Source organism: Arachis stenosperma, chromosome 2, assembly GCF_014773155.1.
Source record: "Arachis stenosperma cultivar V10309 chromosome 2, arast.V10309.gnm1.PFL2, whole genome shotgun sequence".
NCBI classification, from domain to species: domain Eukaryota; kingdom Viridiplantae; phylum Streptophyta; class Magnoliopsida; order Fabales; family Fabaceae; genus Arachis; species Arachis stenosperma.
Window position 1 is genome coordinate 98,089,393 of NC_080378.1, and position 20,265 is coordinate 98,109,657.

At 37.2% G+C, this 20,265-nt stretch overlaps 1 protein-coding gene across 1 annotated transcript in view; it reads left to right on the forward strand.

Moving 5' to 3' along the window:
• Positions 1-898: 898 nt before the first annotated feature.
• The window catches only part of LOC130963244 (uncharacterized), a 29,171-nt gene continuing 9,804 nt past the window's right edge, over positions 899-20,265 (forward strand). Inside the window, exons 1-4 of the mRNA XM_057889377.1 lie at positions 899-1,301; positions 1,457-1,749; positions 1,920-2,105; positions 2,993-3,030. Coding sequence (XP_057745360.1) covers positions 899-1,301; positions 1,457-1,749; positions 1,920-2,105; positions 2,993-3,030 — 920 coding nt within the window. The remainder of the gene's footprint in view (positions 1,302-1,456; positions 1,750-1,919; positions 2,106-2,992; positions 3,031-20,265) is intronic.

Here is a 20,265-nt window from a genome sequence, read left to right on the forward strand (position 1 = left end):
ATGACGAGTTTATATTCATTTTTTATCTTACTTATTTAATGATTTAAATTTAAAATCTTAATAGCTTGTACCCCACGTCCATTTTATTCGATTTATCTACACTAGAAAATAAATGTTCAAATAACTTTCAACAGTTATAATCTGTAGATTAAACAATTTTTTATTTTTCTATATTTTTTCAAAAAATTATTCTTATGCGGATATGTAGCTACATAATAATTAAAATAGCATAGCTTAATCCATTTAACAACTTAAAAGTCAGATTTTAACCAAGTTTTTTGTAGCAAATACCGAAGAATATTACCAATGACTTCTCTTGAATACTCAAAGAGGATGTATAAGTTTTTGAGATATAAGAACAGTAGGAGGAACAATTTATGCTACGTATAGAGATGCATGCTTCGCCCTTGGACTCTTGCAAGATGACAAAGAATTCATTGATGCAATTAAGGAAGCAAGCTCATGGGCCTCAGGATCATATGTTAGGAGGTTATTTGTCATTCTATTAACATCCAACAATATCTCAAGACCAGAACATGTCTGGGATAGATGTTGGCATGAACTGTCAGATGATATTTTGTATCGACAGCGAGCCGTGATGAACATGACGGGTGAGTTTTTATTAATTACAATGATAAATGTTCTTTCTTATTGATCATTTTTAGTTTGATTGAATTTTTACAGTATCGTATAATATGCAGAGTTAACAATGTCAGATGATGAGATTAAGCAGTTGTGCTTAATGGATATAGACAAGATCTTATATTCCTATGGTAAAACCTTGAAAGACTATCCTCTTATGCCTTTAGCAACTGAAGTTGATAGTTCTTTGTTAACCGAAAGGGTTTAGGGAAGAGCTAAACTTTAACAGGGGTGATTTAAAGAAAATGCCTTAGACATGTTAGCCATCGCAACACCTAAGCAAAGATATGCATTCGATAAAATTGTTACAGTTGTGTATTGTGATGAAGGGGGTTTTTTCTTCGTGTATGGTCATGGGGGTACTGGAAAAACATTTCTCTGGAACCTTATGTCTGTTGAGATTCACTCAAGGGGTGATATAGTGTTAAATGTTACTTCGAGTGGTATTGCATCTTTACTTCTTCCCAATGGAAGAACGGCACACTCAAGGTTCAAAATATCACTGAATATAACTGAGGATTCTGAATGTAACATCAAACCTGGTTCCCCTCAAGCAATGTTGCTGTTGAAAGCCAAACTTATAATTTGGGATGAGGCTCCAATGGTTAGTAGGTACTGCTATGAAGCGCTTGATAAATGCTTGGGTGATATCATGAAGTGTTCTCCAACATATAAAAAAGATTTTCCCTTTGGAGGAAAAGTGGTTGTACTAGGTGGAGACTTTAGACAAATTCTTCCTGTCATTCCACGAGGATCGAGACAAGATATCGTTCATTAAACCGTGAATTCGTCTTACCTTTGGAAGTTTTGTCAGGTGCTCAAACTAACAAAAAACATGGATTCTCTATAGGAACGACTGCTTCAGATCAAGATGAGACAGAGCAATTTGGTGAGTGGTTATTGAAAGTTGGTGATGGTCTAATAGGTGACAATATGGATGGTGAATCTGAGATATGTCTTCCAGGAGATATTGTTATTCCTTCTTTGGACCAGGCATTTGATGAGTTGGTTCATTTTTCTTATCCAAATACTTTGGAAAACATGTCCTCAAAGGATTTTTTCAAAGCAAGAACTATACTGGCTCCCATACTAGACATCGTTGAAGAGGTCAACAACCATCTGATGGCTATCATTTCTGGAGGAGAAAAATTATATCTTAGTTCGAATTCTATTTGTATGGATGAAGGAAATATGGAGAGTCAAATAGATCTCTATGGTCTTGAATTACTGAATAGCATAAATTGTTCTGGTTTGCCCCACATAAATTAATACTCAAGGTTGGTGTTCTGGTGATGTTACCAAGGAATATTGACCAATCCAGTGGTCTTTGTAATGGTACAAGGCTACAAGTTAAGAAGCTTGGAAATCCTGTCATAGAATGTGAAGTCTTAACAGGTAATAATGTTGGTCATATTGCTTTGATTCCAAGAATGAATATGGTACCAACAAATGAAACCGTCCCAGTTAGATTCCAACGAAGACAGTTTCCATAATAGTATCATTTGCCATGACAATTAATAAGTCTCAGGAACAAACTTTATCTCATATTGGATTGTACTTGCTCAAACCAATTTTTACATATGGCCAACTATATGTGGCACTTTCAAGAGTTAATAGTGAGAGAGATTTAAAAGTTTTACTTATGAATCACGTAGGAATGTCTGCAAATTCAACCATCAATGTTGTTTATAGAGAAGTCTTTGAAAAAATAGTATTCTAATATAAATATTTTTATTTTATTTTAAATTCAGTATCAGTGTATAATTATTTTACTTTAAAAAATATAAAATAATTATTACTCCTTTTTTTAAGTTAAACTTTGATTTAGATAATAATTTTATAAATTTCTTAAAATAATAATTATTTTGTATTTTTGTTTTAAATATCGAAGTATATAACTTTTTTCTTATTTTTATAAATTTTTCCGTGCTGAGTTTATATACTAGTTTTTTTAATTTTCAGAAATCGAATTTTGAGATATCCGTCACCCAAAATTTTTTTTGTGTTTTTTTAAATTTTAAACCAAAAACCCTAGACGCATCTCTTCATTGTTTGTGTTTTCCACTCCCTCAGTCTCAATCTCCTCTCCTCTGTTATGCAAGGTAGTGATTCTCTCTGTGTTTTTGTCTCTTTTTATGTGTGGGCTTTAAGCTCCTCTAATGGCAGTGCCAAAGGCTAAGAGAGTTAATGCAAATAAGATTATAATAGAATATATAGATACATGAAGTTTGATGTCCAGTTTTTGGAACCTTGAGTTATAATTAATATATCCTGCTTCTACTGTTTTATCATTATTGCTGTATTGCTTACAAATATTTTTGCTTTGCTTTGCGATGTTTTGCTACTGCAGATAGAGGACATGGGTAGGAACGTAGTGGTATCAGCACTGTAGTTTGCCTGCACCGACGATGTCGATACCAATGTTGACATTGCCGAAAGGTCGACTTCTTACTCCTTATTCTCTTTCAATCAATTGCGTTTTGATCTGGGCTCATGAAACCCATGTTTGGAATTGAATTCATTTTCGAAAATATCGACCTTGCTATACTAGTTTATGAGTTGCCCATGTTCAAAGAATCCCTTTTAGCTCTTGAATCATCCGAATATATTTCACATTTTGAACAAATAGAATGAACATTAGAATGGATTTTCATATGCCATATGAGATGTGACAGCTTCCTTAGAGCAGTGTGTGTGCACAAGGGAGATTGACATTGCTTAACTTGCCATTTTTGCTGGTTGGGAATCCCTATGTTAACATAAGTAGTTGTCATGTCAGTTTAAAATTATTTGATGTTAATGGTTTATTTGTCCTGCTCAAATAATCTTTATATATGCAAGAATATGTACTACTATTGTTTGAACTTTGCCACGGAGTTTGAATCAGCATCTGATGTTTCCATATGCCATGTTCCTGAGTATCAATGTCGTTCTTATTACACTACGGGTTTGCCATTGGTTATTGCTGTTCTTGAATAAATCAAGGTGTCATTCAATATTGGAAAGAATATAGCATATATACGGCTACAGATCTCCTGCAAATAAACACAACATAAACTAACAAACTAATTAACTAGTAACTAACTTGAAAATTGAGCTATAATTTAATCAGATGGTTATTGACTGGAGATACAACTAAAGTTTTCTGAACTTCGAAAGTAACTGATAATGGGTTGTAAGATTAACTCGATCAATCGTTGAGCAACATTTTCCCGAATGAATTGGCAATCTGGTACACGAAATTGTGAGTTCACACTTCTCTCACAACTTCGTGCAGCTGACCAGCAAGTGCACTGGGTCGTCAAAGTAATACCTTACGTGAGTAAGGGTCGATCCCACGGAGATTGTCGGCTTGAAGCAAGCTATGGTCACCTTGTAAATCTCAGGCAGGCAGATTCAAATGGTTATGGGGTTTTGATGATTAAAATATGAATAAGACGGAAAATAAGATAGAGATACTTATGTAATTCATTGATGGGAATTTCAGATAAGCGTATGGAGATGCTTTGTTCCTTCTGAATATCTGCTTTCCTACTGCCTTCATCCAGTCATGCGTACTCCTTTCCATGCCAAGCTATACGTAGGTGGATCACCATTGTCAATGGTTACCATCCATCCTCTCAGTGAAAATGGTCCAGCTACGGGTTACGTAAGGCTAATCATCTGTCGGTTTTTGATCATGTCGGAATAAGATCCATTGATCTTTTTGCACACTGTCACTGCGCCCAACACTCGCGAGTTTGAAGCTCGTCACAGTCATCCCATCCCAGATCTTACTCGGAATACCACAAACAAGGTTTAGACTTTTTGAATCTCAAGAATGCTGCCAATTGATTCTAGCTTATACCACTGATGAGCGGATATTTTATACGCTTTTTGGGGGTATTTTCATATAGTTTTTAGTAGGATCTAGCTACTTTTTAGTATTTTTTATTAGTTTTTATGCAAAAATCACATTTCTGAACTTTACTATGAGTTGTGTGTTTTTCTGTGATTTCAGGTATTTTCTGGCTGAAATTGAGGGACCTGAGCAAAAATCTGATTTAGAGGCTGAAAAAGGACTGCAGATGCTATTGAATTCTGACCTCCCTACACTCGAAATGGATTTTCTGGAGCTACAAAAGCCCAATTGGCGCGCTCTCAATTGTGTTGGAAAGTAGACATTTAGGCTTTCCAGCAATATATAATAGTTCATACTTTGCTCGAGTTGTGATGACGGAAACTGGCGTTTAACGCCAACTTTCTACCCTATTCTGGCGTTAAACGCCAGAAACAGGATACAAGGTAGAGTTAAATGCCCAAACTGGCACAAAAGCTGGAGTTAAACGCCAGGAATATCCTATGCACGTGAAAGCTTCATTGCTAAGCCCAAACACACACCAAGTGGGCCCCGAAAATAGATTTCTGCACTATCTATCTTAGTTTACTCATTTTCTGTAACCCTAAGTTACCAGTTTAGTATAAAAACTACATTTAAAGATTCATTTTGTATCTCATGACATTTTACATCTGAATTTGTATCTTCTACGGCATGAATCTCTAAACCCCTTGGTTGGGAGTGAGGATCTTTGTTGTGTCTCGATGAATTAATGTAATTATTTTTGTTTTCTATTCAATCACGCTTGTTTCTATTCTAAGATATTCATTTGCACTTCAACATGATGAATGTGATGATCTGTGACACTCATCACCATTCTCAACCTATGAACGCGTGCCTGACAACCACTTTCGTTCTACCTTAAATTGAATGTATATCTCTTGGGTTCCTGGTTCACGAGTTTGACTGCCTCTCCTGACAATAGAGCATTCAAATCCGTGAGATTAGAGTCTTCGTGGTATAAGCTAGAATCAATTGGCAGCATTCCTGAGATCCAGAAAGTCTAAACCTTATTTGTGATATTCCGAGTAGGATCCGGGAAGGGATGACTGTGATGAGCTTCAAACTCATGAATGCTGGGCGCAGTGACAGTGTGCAAAAGGATCAATGGATCCTATTCCAACATTAGTGAGAACCAACAAATGATTAGCCATGTACATGGACCCTTTTCACAGAGAGGACGGCTGGTAGCCATTGACAACGGTGATCCACCAACATACAGCTTGCCATGGAAGGAGACATGCGTGCATGAAGAAGAAGACAGTAGGAAAGCAGAAATTCAGAAGACAGAGCATCTCCAAAAGCTCAACCTGTTCTCCATTACTGCATAACAAGTATCATTTAATCCATGTTTTTTTACTTATTCCAATTAAAACTAAGAACCATTATTGATATCCTGACTAAGAGCTACAAGATAACCATAGCTTGCTTCAAGCCGACAATCTCCGTGGGATCGACCCTTACTCACGTAAGGTATTACTTGGATGACCAAGTGCACTTGCTGGTTAGTTGTGCGAAATTGCAAAGTGTGATTGTAATTTTCGTGCACCAAGTTTTTGGCGCCGTTACCGGAGATTTTTCGAGTTTGAACAACTGACGGTTATTTTGTTACTTAGATTAGGAAAAATTTGTCTTTTTTATTTAGAGTCTTTTACTTTCTTTTCAAATTTTTTTTTTGAAAAATATTATTTTTCTTTATTAATTGTTAGTTTTTCATTGAGTCTAGTTGCATGTTTTAAGTTTGGTGTTCTTTATGTTTTTGTCATCTAAAAAAAATACAATAATTGAAACCTTTTTCAAAAATAATTTTTCTTTGTTTAATCCTTGCATTTGTTGAATGTGTCTATGTTCTTGTGAATAGTTGCTCCTTTGAGTCTTCCTTTCTAAAATCTTTTTGAAAATAATTTTTCTTTGTTTAAATCTTGCTTCAATTTTTAAGTTTAGTGTTTTCTTGTTATTTTCCATGTGATTTTCGAAAATTTTATTTTGGTTTTCTAAAAATTTTAAGTTTGGTGTTCTTTTTTATGTTCCTCGTGTTCTTGAGTCGTGTATGTGTTTTGATCTTAAAATTTTTAAGTTTGGTGTCCCTTAGTGTTTTCCTCCAAAAATTTTCGAAAAATAAGGGAGCTAGATCTAAAAGTTTTAAGTCTTGTGTCTTTTGTGTGTTTTTCTCTTTCCTCATTAAGTTCAAACATACATCTTTTCCTTTATTTACTCATTAATTTTCGAATCCCTTGGGTTGACTTGGTCAAATTTTTTAAAATCATATCTTTTTAAAATTTTTAAAATCATATCTTTTTCAAAAACTTCCTAACCACTTTCTCTCTCCTTACTTTTTCAAAAATCCTCATAAAACATTTTCAATTTTTTTATTTATTTTAGTCTTTTTTATTTTATTATTTCGAAAAAATATATATATATATAAATTAATTAATAAATAAATAAATATAAAATAAAATTTTTATCCACATCATCTCCCTTACTCCATTATGGACCTAAGTGGAAATGAACAGTCCAGAAGTACTCTGGGGTCATATATATGCTAACCCCACTACTACTTCATATGGGAGTAGTATCTGTATATCCCCCATAAGAGTCAACACCTTTGAGCTGAACCCTCAGCTCATTATCATGGTGCAGCAAAATTGCCAGTATTCCGGTCTTTCACAGGAAGAACCTATAGAGTTTCTGGCACAATTCTTACAAATTGCTGACACAGTACATGATAAGGAAGTAGATCAGGATGTCTATAGATTACTGCTATTTCCATTTGCTGTAAAAGACCAAGCTAAGATGTGGTTAAATAACTAACCCAAAGTCAGCATAAGAACATGGAAATAGTTGTCAGACAAATTCCCGAATCAATATTTCCCTCCAAAGAGGATGACACAGCTAAGGCTGGACATCCAAGGCTTTAAACAAGAGAATAATGAATCTCTTTATGATGCCTGGGAGAGGTACAAAGAGATGCTAAGGAAATGCCCATCTGAAATATTTTCAGAGTGGGTGCAGTTAGACATCTTCTACTACAGACTTACAGAAAAAGCTCAGATATATCTAGATCACCCAGCTGGTGGATCTATACACATGAGAAAGACAATTGAAGAGGCTCAAGAGCTTATAGATACGGTTGCTAGAAATCAGTATCTGTACTTAAATAGTGAGTCCTCCATGAAAGAAGAAGCTAAGGCAGTGTCAACTGACTTTAGTCCTTAGGAACAAGTTGCTGAACTCAATCAGCAACTATCTTCTATAACAAAACAGTTAGCAAAATTTAAGGAGATGCTACAAGAAACCAAAAATGCTAATAAGGATATGGAATCACAATTGAATCAGACAAAACTGCAGTTATCAAAACAGATAACAGAAGAGTGCCAAGCAGTTCAATTAAGAAGTGGAAAAATATTAAATACCTCAACTCAAAGTAGCAGAAAGTCAAGAAAAGAACAACTGACAGAGGATGAGCAAATTGCCACCCAAAATCCCTTTGAGGACAGTAAGAGCCTAGAGAGGATTGATTCTGGCGTCCAAACGCCAGAAAAGGGTGAAAAATTGGTGTTAAACGCCCAGTGAATGCCCAGTTCTGGCGTTCAAACGCCAGAAAAGGGTGAAAAGTTGGCGTTAAATGCCCAATGAGAGCCTAATTCTGGCGTTCAAATGCCAGAAAGGGGTGGAAATCTGGCGTTAAACGCCCATCCAGCCCCCAAGCCTGGCGTTCAAATGCTAATGAGGGATCAGACACCTACAAGTATTGATAATAACTCCCTCAAGAAGGCTTCTTAACCTGCTTCTGTAGGAAATAAACCTGCAGCAACCAAGGTTGAAGAATACAAAGCTAAAATGTCTTATCCTCAGAAACTCCACCAAGCAGAACAGGATAAACAATTTGTCTGCTTTACAGACTATCTCAGGACTCTTGAAATCAAGATTCTGTTTATAGAGGCATTTGAGCAAATACCTTCTTCTGCTAAGTTCATGAAAGAGATCTTAAGTCATAAGAAGGATTGGAGAGAAACTGAAAAAGTCTTTCTCACTGAAGAATGCAGTGCAGTCATCTTAAAGAGCTTACCAGAGAAGCTTAAGGATCCCGGGAGCTTTATGATACCATGCACATTGAAGGGTACTTGTACCAAGACAGCTCTATGTGATCTTGGGGTAAGTATCAACCTAATCCTTGCATCCACTATTAGAAATTTTGGCTTGACTGAAGAGGTCAAACCAACCCGAATTTGTTTTCAACTTGCTGATGGCTCCATTAAATATCCATCAGGCGTAATTGAGGAGATGATTGTCACAGTTGGGACATTTGTCTTTCCTACTGACTTTGTAGTGCTAGAGATGGAGGAGCACAAGAGTGCAACCCTTATTCTAGGAAGACCTTTTCTAGCAACTGGACGAACCTTCATTGACGTCCAAAAAAGGGAAGTGACCCTGAGAGTCAATGAGGATGAGTATAGCCTGAATGTTGTTGAAGCAATGAAGCATCCAGACACATCAAAGGACTGCATGAGTGTTGATATTATTGACTCCCTAGTAAAGGAGATCAATATGGCTGAGAGTCTCGAATCAGAGCTAGAGGACATCTTTAAAGATGTTCCGCCTGATCTAGAGGAACCAGAGGAAACAAAAGAACCTCTGAAAACTCCTCAGGCAGAGGAGAAACCTCCTAAACCCGAGCTCAAACCACTGCCACCATCCTTGAAATATGCATTTCTGGGAGAAGGTGACACTTTTCCTGTAATCATAAGATCTACTTTAGAGCCACAGAAAGAGAAAGCACTAATACAGGTGTTAAGAACACACAAGACAGCTCTTGGGTGGTCCATAAGTGATCTTAAGGGCATTAGCCCAGCCAGATGTATGCACAAGATCCTATTGGAGGATAATGCAAAGCCAGTGGTTCAACCACAAAGGCGGCTTAATCCTGCCATGAAGGAGGTAGTGCAGAAAGAGGCCACTAAATTACTAGAGGATGTGATTATTTATCCCATTTCTGATAGCCCCTGGGTGAGCCATGTCCAAGTTGTACCCAAAAAGGGAGGCATGACAGTGGTTCATAATGAAAAGAATGAACTGGTTCCTACAAGAACAGTTACAGGGTGGCATATGTGTATTGACTACAGAAGACTCAATACAGCTACCAGAAAGGATCATTTTCCTTTGCTATTCATAGACCAGATGCTAGAAAGACTAGTAGGTCATGACTATTACTGCTTTTTGGACGGCTATTCAGGTTATAACCAAATTTCAGTAGATCCTCAGGATCAAGAGAAAACAGCATTCACATGTCCATCTGGAGTATTTTCCTACAGAAGGATGCCTTTTGGTCTGTGCAATGCACCAGCAACCTTTCAGAGTGCATGCTCTCTATCTTCTCTGATATGATAGAAAATTTTCTGGAAGTCTTCATGGATGACTTCTCAGTATTTGGAGACTCATTCAACTCCTGTCTTGATCATCTAGCACTTGTTCTGAAAAGGTGCTAAGAGACTAACCTGGTTTTAAATTGGGAAAAATGTCACTTTATGGTGACTGAAGGAATTGTCCTTGGGCATAAAATTTCGAACAAAGGAATAGAGGTGGATCAAGCTAAGGTAGAGGTAATTAAAAAACTACCACCACCCACCAATGTTAAGGCAATCAGAAGTTTTTTGGGACATGTAGGATTCTACAGGAGGTTTATAAAGGATTTTTCAAAAATCACAAAATCTCTGAATAACCTGCTAGCTGCAGATACACCATTTGTCTTTGACACAGAGTGTCTGCAGGCCTTTGAGACTCTGAAGGCTAAGTTGGTCACAGCGCCTGTCATTTCTGCACCAGACTGGACATTACCATTCGAACTAATGTGTGATGCCAGTGATCATGCTATTGGTGCAGTATTGGGACAGAGGCATAACAAGCTTCTGCATGTCATTTACTATGCCAGCCGTGTTCTAAATGACGTACAGAAGAACTACACAACCACAAAAAAGGAACTGCTTGTAGTGGTTTATGCCATTAACAAGTTTAGATCCTATTTAGTCGGATCAAAAGTGATTGTGTATACTGACCATGCTGCTCTTAAATACCTACTCACAAAGCAGGATTCAAAACCCAGGCTCATAAGATGGGTGTTGCTTCTGCAAGAGTTTGATATAAAAATAAGAGACAGAAAAGGGACAGAGAACCAATTGGCTGATCACTTGTCCCGAATAGAACTAGTGGCAGGAGCGTCCCTCCCTTCCACTGAGATCTCTGAAACCTTCCCCAATGAGCAACTCTTTGCTATTCAGGAAGTGCCATGGTTTGCAGACATTGCAAACTATAAAGCTGTAAGATTCATACCCAAGGAGTACAGCAGGCAGCAAATGAAAAAATTGATCTCTGATGCAAAGTACTACTTGTGGGATGAGCCATATCTCTTTAAGAGATGTGCAGACGGAATAATCCGTAGATACGTGCCTAGAAAAGAAGCACAGAAGATCCTATGGCATTGTCATAGATCACAATATGGAGGACATTTCGAAATTGAGCGAACTGCCACAAAAGTCCTCCAATGTGGCTTCTACTGGCCTACCCTCTATAGAGACTCCCGAGAGTTTGTACGTAACTGTGACAGTTGCCAGAGAGCTGGTAATCTGCCTCATGGTTACGCCATGCCTCAACAAGGAATCTTAGAGATTGAGTTGTTTGACGTATGGGGTATTGACTTCATGGGGCCTTTCCCACCATCATACTCAAACACTTATGTTCTGGTGGCCGTAGACTATGTATCTAAATGGGTAGAGGCAATTGCAACACCTACTAATGATACTAAGACAGTGCTGAAGTTCCTTCAGAAACATATCTTCAGCAGATTTGGTGTCCCTAGAGTACTAATCAGTGACAGAGGCACTCATTTATGCAATAAACAGCTTTACTCTGCTATGGTCAGATATGGAATTAGCCACAAGGTGGCAACTCCATATCATTCACAGACAAATGGAAAAGCTGAGGTCTCTAATAGAGAACTAAAAAGAATCCTGGAACGGACTGTAATTGCCCGTAGAAAGGATTGGGCAAGGAGCTTGGATGATGCTCTATGGGCATACAGAACAGCATTCAAGACCCCTATAGGAACTTCTCCATACCAGCTGGTGTATGGGAAGGCCTGTCACCTGCCCGTGGAACTGGAACATAAGGCCTATTGGCAACCAGATTCCTAAACCTTGGTGCCAAATTAGCTAGAGAGAAAAGATTGCTCCAGCTGAATGAGCTAGAGGAATTCAGACTCAATGCTTTCGAAAATGCAAAAAATTACAAGGAGAAAGCAAAAAGGTGGCATGACAAAAAACTATCATCCAGAGTCTTTGAGCCAGGACAAAAGGTTCTGCTATTTAACTCTAGGCTCAGACTATTCCCTGGAAAATTAAAATCTCGGTGGAGAGGACCATATGTGATTACAAGTGTGTCACCATATGGACATGTAGAGCTTCAGGATATTAACTCTGAAAAAAAGTTCATTGTTAATGGACATAGAGTCAAACATTATCTTGAAAGCAATGTTGAGCAAGAATGCTCAAAACTGAGACTAGATTAAAGCTCAGTAAGGTCTAGCTAAAGACAATAAAGAAGCGCTTGCTGGGAGGCAACCCAACTATTGGCATAGTTTATTTGTTATTTAATTAATTATTATAGGAGTTTGATATAAATTATCTTCAACATTGATTCTCAATTACAGAAGTTCACAGAGTTACAGAAGGATTCAGAGTATAAAGTAGAGAAAAAAAGAGCTCAGTGGCACAAAAATGCCAATAAGGGATATTTTGGGCGTTAAACGCCCTTCTGGGTGTTAAACGCCAGAATGGGTACAATTCTGGGCGTTTAACGCCAGAATTGCACCATCCTAGGCATTTAGAAAAATGCCCAGTGATAAAGACTTTCTGGCGTTTAACGCCAGCCAGGGTACCTAGCTGGGCGTTAAACGCCCAAAACAAGCAACAATTGGGCGTTAAACGCTAGGAATGTGGAGGGGAGGAAGTTGTGTTTCCAACTCAATTTTTTTTTTCAAAATTTCATATTTTCATCCATAATTTCTTGCATGAACATGTACAAATTCTCATTTTTCAATTTAAATTTTAAAAAAAAAATCTTAATCCTAAAAATCTATTTTTCATTCTTCTTCAACTTCTTTTCAAAACTTTTTCAAAATTCATATATCTTTTTAATTTCTTTTTAAATCTTTTTCAAAACTCATCTATCTTTTTAATATCTTTTCAAATCTTTTTCAACTCATCATACTATCTTTTCAAATTTAGATTTATCTTTTTCAAAACTCTTTCATATCTTTTCAATTTTGAAATTACATCTTTTGCATATCATACTTATCTTTTCTAAATCATATCTTCTATCACATCTTTTTTTTTTTTCAAAATTTTCACCCACCCCTCCCTTTTAAATTCACATTCGGCCTCCCCCTCTCCTCCACCACTCGAATTTGACTCTCCTTCTATTCCTCTCCTTTCATTTCTTTTGCTTGAGGACAAGCAAACCTCTAAGTTTGGTGTATTTTTTGTGATCACTGGGCTAAAATTCACCAAGATCATGGCTCCTAAGGGAAAACAAACCACTCCAAGAGGCAAGAAAGAGAACACTCCAAAACCACTTTGGAATCAAGAGAAGTTCTTAACCAAAGAACATGCAGACCATTACCACAAAATAATGGGTCTAAGGTCAGTGATCCCGGAAGTTAAATTCGATCTGAATGAAGACGAATATCTGGAGATCCAAGAGCAGATTCGAAACAGGGGCTGGGAAATTCTAGCTAATCTTGAGACAAAGGTGGGTAGAAACATGGTTCAAGAATTCTACTCAAATTTGTGGTAAACAGATAAGTAGAGAATGACTAGAACTGCCTTCTATACCTTTCGAACTATGGTCAGAGGGAAGATTATTTACTTCGACCTGGACAGAATAAAAGAGGTCTTCAAGCTGCCTCAACTACCAGATGATCCAGAATCTTTTAATAGGAGAATGGTGAGATTAGATCAGCGCTTGGACTAAGTTCTAGAGGACATATGCCTCCTTGGAACCAAGTGGATAACCAACACAAAGGGTGTTCTGACGATTAGATTTTTGACGGTTTAGAATTTCACAAATGAATTCTCGTTGCAAGTATAGTCTCTAAACCAATCGCTAATCTTTTCATACAAAAAGTTGTTTGTCACTAAAACAAACCCCTAAATTTATAAACCGAAGTATTCAAACCTCGGGTCATTCTCCCTAGGAATTACAATAAAGTGTCTTGTTATTGGTTGTGAGTTATTTTGGGGTTTTGATATGAAGCATGAAAGATAAATGGCAAGAAAGTAAACTAAGGCCTAAAAAGGTCTTGGCAAGGGTTGGTAGTCAAGGATCTCTATCCTAATCACTAACCACAATATGAGAATTGGCAAGGATTAATCCCATTAAATCATCCTCTAACTAGTAGTAAAGGAAAGTTAAATGAGCTATATCAATCCTAGTCCATAAGTCCTAACTCTCCACCAATTCAATTAGTGAGAACTAGAGTCAATGGCTCCCAATCATCAATCACTTGGACATTAGTAACTCAAGAGTTCCTAAGTTACCTTTCCAAGCCAAGAGTATAAAATTCTACTCTAAAATCCAACCAAGCATTTCATCAAACACTTGGAAGGCATAAAAGGAAAGCATAGTAAAATTGCAAGAAAAGTAAATCCACACTACTCAATTGCAAGGAATTAAACAACAACAAATCAAATGAACACAATTATTATGAATTACCTTGATTGAATTGAAAGAGATTAGAAGAAACAAAAGTAGATCTACAACAAAACACAAGAACAACATAAAAGGAAATTGCAACAAAAGAATGGAAGAAAGATGAATGTAACTACAAGGAATTGAGAGATAGATGTAGAAGAAAGCAAAGATTAAAATCTAGATCTAAGAACTAAACCTAATCCTAATCCTAATCCTAGAGAGAAGTGAGAGCTTCTCTCTCTAGAAACTAACTCTAAACTAATCCTAATGTGTGTGTAATGAACTAATGAATTGGAATCCCCTTTTCTCTTCAATCCTTGGCTTTAAATAGCATCTTTGGCGCCAAAGTTGGTTGGGATTGGGCCCCACAACCCTTCAGAATTCGTTGGCCACGTTTTCATTAAAAAATCATAAACCAACACCGACGCGTACGCGCACAGCACGCGTACGCGTCCATGGAGTGATTCGCAGGTGCGCGCAAGCGCCAGGTGCGCCCGCGCGTCCATGGGCGAGTTCAACTTCTTTGACTTTTCATGATTTCTCCACTTTGCATGCTTTCCCTCTTCACTCCTTTGATCCATTCCTAGCCCTTTTCAATCTGAAATTACTAACAAACACATCAAGGCATCTAGTGGAATCAAAGGGAGATTAAAACCATCAAATTAAGGGTCTAAAAGCATGTTTTCACATCTAAGCACAAATAAGGAGACAATCATAAAACCATGCTATTTCATTGAATAAATGTGGGTAAAAGGTGATAAAATCTCTTAAAATCAATACAAGATAAACCGTCAAAACGGGGTTTGTCAACCTCCCCACACTTAAACCAAGCATGTCCTCATGCTTAAACCAAGAATGAAGTAAAGGGTATGGTATTTATTCAATGGAAACTAACTAAATGCAATCTACCTATATGCAACTATCTAAATGAGTGCAATTGCTTGGTCAAAGTAAATCAATTCTCAAGAAGCATATATGCACAAGGGCTAAGGACTAGCAAGTCTAATCCACAATTGAATTGAGTTATTAAATATTTTTACAAACTTGCATGAAAAGATGATCATAGGTGGAAACATGTAATTGAGCATCAAACCCTCACCGGATGTATTTGCACTCTATCCGCTCAAGTGTTTAGGGTTGATTCACTAAATTCTCTCCTAATCATGCTTTCTAAGATTTGTTTTTCTTCTAACAATCGACATATATTTCATGCATGCATACAAGTATCATGAGGTCTTTTCTTTGGTTGTAATGGGGCTAGGGTAAAGGTAGGATGCATATATGGTTGAGTGGGCTTGAAATTTGAATCTTTGATAAGCTTAAGCTTCCCACCTAACCTATGACATCCTATACAAATTCAAAGCTAACCTAACTACCCATTTCTCACTTTATCACATACTCATGCATTTCCTTTTTCATTTCACAACACTTATGCATTGATCTTATTGAGCTTCACTTTGGGGCATTTTGTCCCCTTCTTATTATTTTTCTTCTTTTTCTTTCTTTTTTTTCTATTTTTTTTCTTTTCCTTTTTCATATTATTTTTCTTTTCTTTTTCTTTTGTTTTTCTCATTTTTTTTTCTTTCTATATACAAGAACATCAATGCATAAGGTTTTACATTTGATCAATACATGAGTATGTACCCAATTCCCAATATTTACACTAATAATACAAAACTACCCTTTTATTCACCCAATGTCCCAAGGTTCCCACACTTGAATGATACTCACACACACTAGCCTAAGCCAATCAAAGATCCAAGTTAAGGACATTTATTGTTTTTCGCTTTAAGGCTTGTAATGTGCTAAAATTAAGAACAAAGTGGGTTAATCGTAGGCTCAAATATGGCTAACAAAGGAAGATAAAAGGTAAGGCTATTTGGGTAAGTAAGCTCAATGAAATGATGGCCTCAATCATATAAATGCATGAATACACAAAATAATGGACATAAAGAATCAAACAAATCAAAGATTGCAATCATAGGAAGAGAATAATGCACACAAGAAGGAAAAAAATAAGTGGTTATAAGATGTAACCACACCATTAGGCTCAAATCTCACTTGCTTGTGTTCTTAGCTCAAAAACATGGTCCACAATATATATAATTCAAGCAAGTTCTATGAAAAGTTTTCACTCAAATCAATTGAGGTGCCCTATAGATAGAAATCTTGAAAAATTTCATTATTTTGACTAAGCTTATTGTGTATACGTATGCAAAAACAAGAAAGTGCAAGTAAAAACCATAAAATCCTAGAATGAAATGCAAAAGTGTTGGGATTAGAAACTTGTCACCCAAAATCGTCGAACGGTCGGACGACCTCCCCACACTTAAAAGTTTGCACCGTCCTCGGTGCACTCAAAGATGAGCAAGGGGGTACGGCGACTCTTCGGATTGCTGCGCGTTCTTTGTCTTGCTTCCGTTATTGCTTGTGGTGCATTGTTCATGGAAAACAAAAAATATAACACCATAAGATGGGAAGATATAAAAGCAAGGAAGCACACTTTGTTGGAATGAAGTAAATCACTAGAAATGAGTGAGTGAATTAGTGTGACATTAATGACAAATAAGTGTGTGAATTCTAAATTGCGCGGTTTAGAACACACATTAGCATAAAAGTTATGTCACAAAAGAAGCATGCACTTTACTCATTCTACTATGCTTGAGATGCTTTAAGTGAACTTGTAAGGTAAAACAAGCATTAAAGAGGCATGAAAGCATTCAAGCCAAACACATATGGATGCATATAATCATAAAATACAATGCATTAAGGTAAATGCACAACATCATCCATCAAGAGGTTGCCTAATCACAAAATAAGGCTCAAATCACATGGTGGCCAAATCATGTAATTCAAGAAGAGTTACAAGCTCGAAGGCAATTCTCATCACTTGGTTTTTTTCAAAAGATAAGCATGAAAAACTCAAGACCAAGTAGCAAAATATAACCTCAATCATAGGATCCAACAAAGATTATCTAAAAACATTAATGCTAAATTAGCATTTAGGCAATAAGGGGGAAGCAATGCATAGTAAACAAAGTTAATAATCCAACACTTGTAATGAAAAGAGAGAAAATAAAATAAAAACTAAACTAAAGCTAACTAATCAACTAACTAACTAACTAATTAACTAACTAACTAAAATAAATGGTTATCAAAGGTGTTTGGAAGTTTTGGATGAGGGGTAGAAGAAGGGAAGAAGAGATGAGAAGGAAAGAAATGGAAAGAGGAGAAGAAAAGAAATGTGGTGAAGGAAGGAAATCCGCGCGTACGCGCGCATGCCACGCGCGCGCAGATGGTTTATTTCGAGAGTGGCGCGTACGCGTCATGTGCGCATACGCGTGAATTGGTTTGTGCCTCAGGCCCAATTTCCGCATGGTGCAGGCCTAACTCTCGGGTCAAGGTATGGACGGTGGAACTTCTCAATCCACGCGTACGCGCGCATGCCGCGCGCGCATGCCGCGCGCGCGCGGATGGTCCAAAATGCATGATGCACGCGTACGCACGCAGTGCGCGTACGCGTGGATGGTGCTCTGTTTTTCAAAATTTTTTTCTATGTTTTTGCACCAATCTAAGCATTCTAAACCTCCAAACGGCTACCAAAACACCATAAAACCTTATTTGACATACTAAACTACCAATTAGACTCATTAAAACAATCAAAACAAGAATTTAAACTAATTCTACCAATATGTACAAAAAGAGAAAATGAAAAGAAGTTACCATGGTGGGGTGTCTCCCACCTAGCACTTTTATTTATTGTCCTTAAGTTGGACTTATGGGGAGCTTCTCTCAAGGTGGCTTGTGCTTGTACTCATCTTGGAACTTCCACCAATGCTTGGACTTCCAATAAGCTCCATCATTCAAGATTAATATCTCCAAGCTTTGATGGAGTTCTTCACAAACCATGGGCTCCCAATGTTGATCCTTATGTGTTCCCGGATCCCATATTTTGTCTTCACACCCATCTCCAAGTTGATTATTATTAATCCATGTGGGTGGTGAGCAAGGTGAATTCTCAATAGAGTGACCAAACATCCTTCTAGACCCAAGCAATCTAGTTCTACACCAACTCTTACAATTAAGCTTTGAGTATGCAACCATGATGAACCTAGAATGATATTTCAAACCACTAACCATCTCCTTTTTACTCTTAAAGCCACAAATATGTCTAAGTTGACCATCCGTCTCAAGCAAACCATATTCAACGGGAATAATAAAGCTTAAGTATAAAGAATTTACCCACTTGAATGAAAAGATAGATGGTGGTGGCTTGGGGAGAGGTATCTCCAATGTGCTAGCGAGCTCTACTCCCTTGTATTCTTCCTTGTCAACTTCCACCTCTTCATAAACTTCTTCGTTTTCAATCCTTTGTTCACCATTTTCATCTAGCTCTTCTCCATCACTCAAATCATAAATTGGAGGACGAGAGAAATCTACCTCCACATCACTTTCAAATTCATTGGGAGAAGGTTCTTCAAATTTAAAGGATTTTCCACCAAGAAAATTGGATGCATGATCTTCATCACCAAGGGAACTCAATTCTTGCTTCATTCCTTCCAAGTCTTCATTCAAAAATTGTTTTGGAGGTTGTGCACTTTCCTCCTCAACATCAAATTCAATCTTCTTGGAGGGGTTTTCTTCAATTCTAAGTTCCCAAGGGGGTTCCGCATCTCCTAAGTCTTCAACCACTTCTTCCTCTTCTTCAATGACCATAGGTTCCTCCAATTGTTCTAACACAAAGTAGCATTCCTCATTCTCCACCGGAGTTTCCAATCTCTCCTTCATGCTATGCTTTTCAATTGATTCTCCACATGTAACCATGGGAGTGCCTTGAGTACTCAAATATTGGGAGACTAAATTACTTACTACCTTGGTCAAAGTAGCCATAAATTCTAGTGTCTTCCTTTGTATTTCTCCTTGCCCTTGAAGTATAAGGCTAAGGATTTCATCCATTGAAGATTGAAGTGGATAAGAGGGTTCATTGTCTTGGAGGAAGGGTTCATTATAGGAAGGTGGTTCTTCTTGGTAAGGTGGTGGTGTGTATTGAGGTGGTTCTTGGGAGTAGTAATCTTGGAATTGTGGTTCCATGTATGGCTCATATGGTTCAAAAGGTGGTTGGTGTAGTGGATATGAATCATGGTCATATGGAGGTGTTTGGTGAAAATAGGCTTGAGAGTGTGGTTGAGATTCATGTTGAGGATATGACTCATAGGCATATGGTGGTGGTTCTTGAAAGTCACAAGGAGATTCACCATAGCCATTGGATTGGTATGCATCATAGAATGGCTCTTCTTCATAATGCATTGGTGGAGGTTGTTGCCATGAGGATTGATCATAAGCATATGGCTCCTCCCACCTTTGATTATCCCATCCTTGATACATTTCTTCATTGTAATCTCCACTTCCTACAACATAGTTGTAACTACACTCATAGCCAATATGAGAATTCATAGTGGAAAGAGAAAACAAAAATCAAAAGATAATAGAAAACAAGAGAAATAAAATTCTACAACTAGCAAATAAAGCAAAGAGCAAGATATTTACACTATTCACATATATACAATAACCAATAACATCACACCATTGCAATTCCCCGGCAACGGCGCCATTTTGACGATTGGATTTTTGACGGTTTAGAATTTCACAAATGAATTCTCGTTGCAAGTATAGTCTCTAAACCAATCGCTAATCCTTTCATACAAAAAGTTGTTTGTCACTAAAACAAACCCCTAAATTTATAAACCGAAGTATTCAAACCTCGGGTCGTTCTCCCTAGGAATTACAATAAAGTGTCTTGTTATTGGTTGTGAGTTATTTTGGGGTTTTGATATGAAGCATGAAAGATAAATGGCAAGAAAGTAAACTAAGGCCTAAAAAGGTCTTGGCAAGGGTTGGTAGTCAAGGATCTCTATCCTAATCACTAACCACAATATGAGAATTGGCAAGGATTAATCCCATTAAATCATCCTCTAACTAGTAGTAAAGGAAAGTTAAATGAG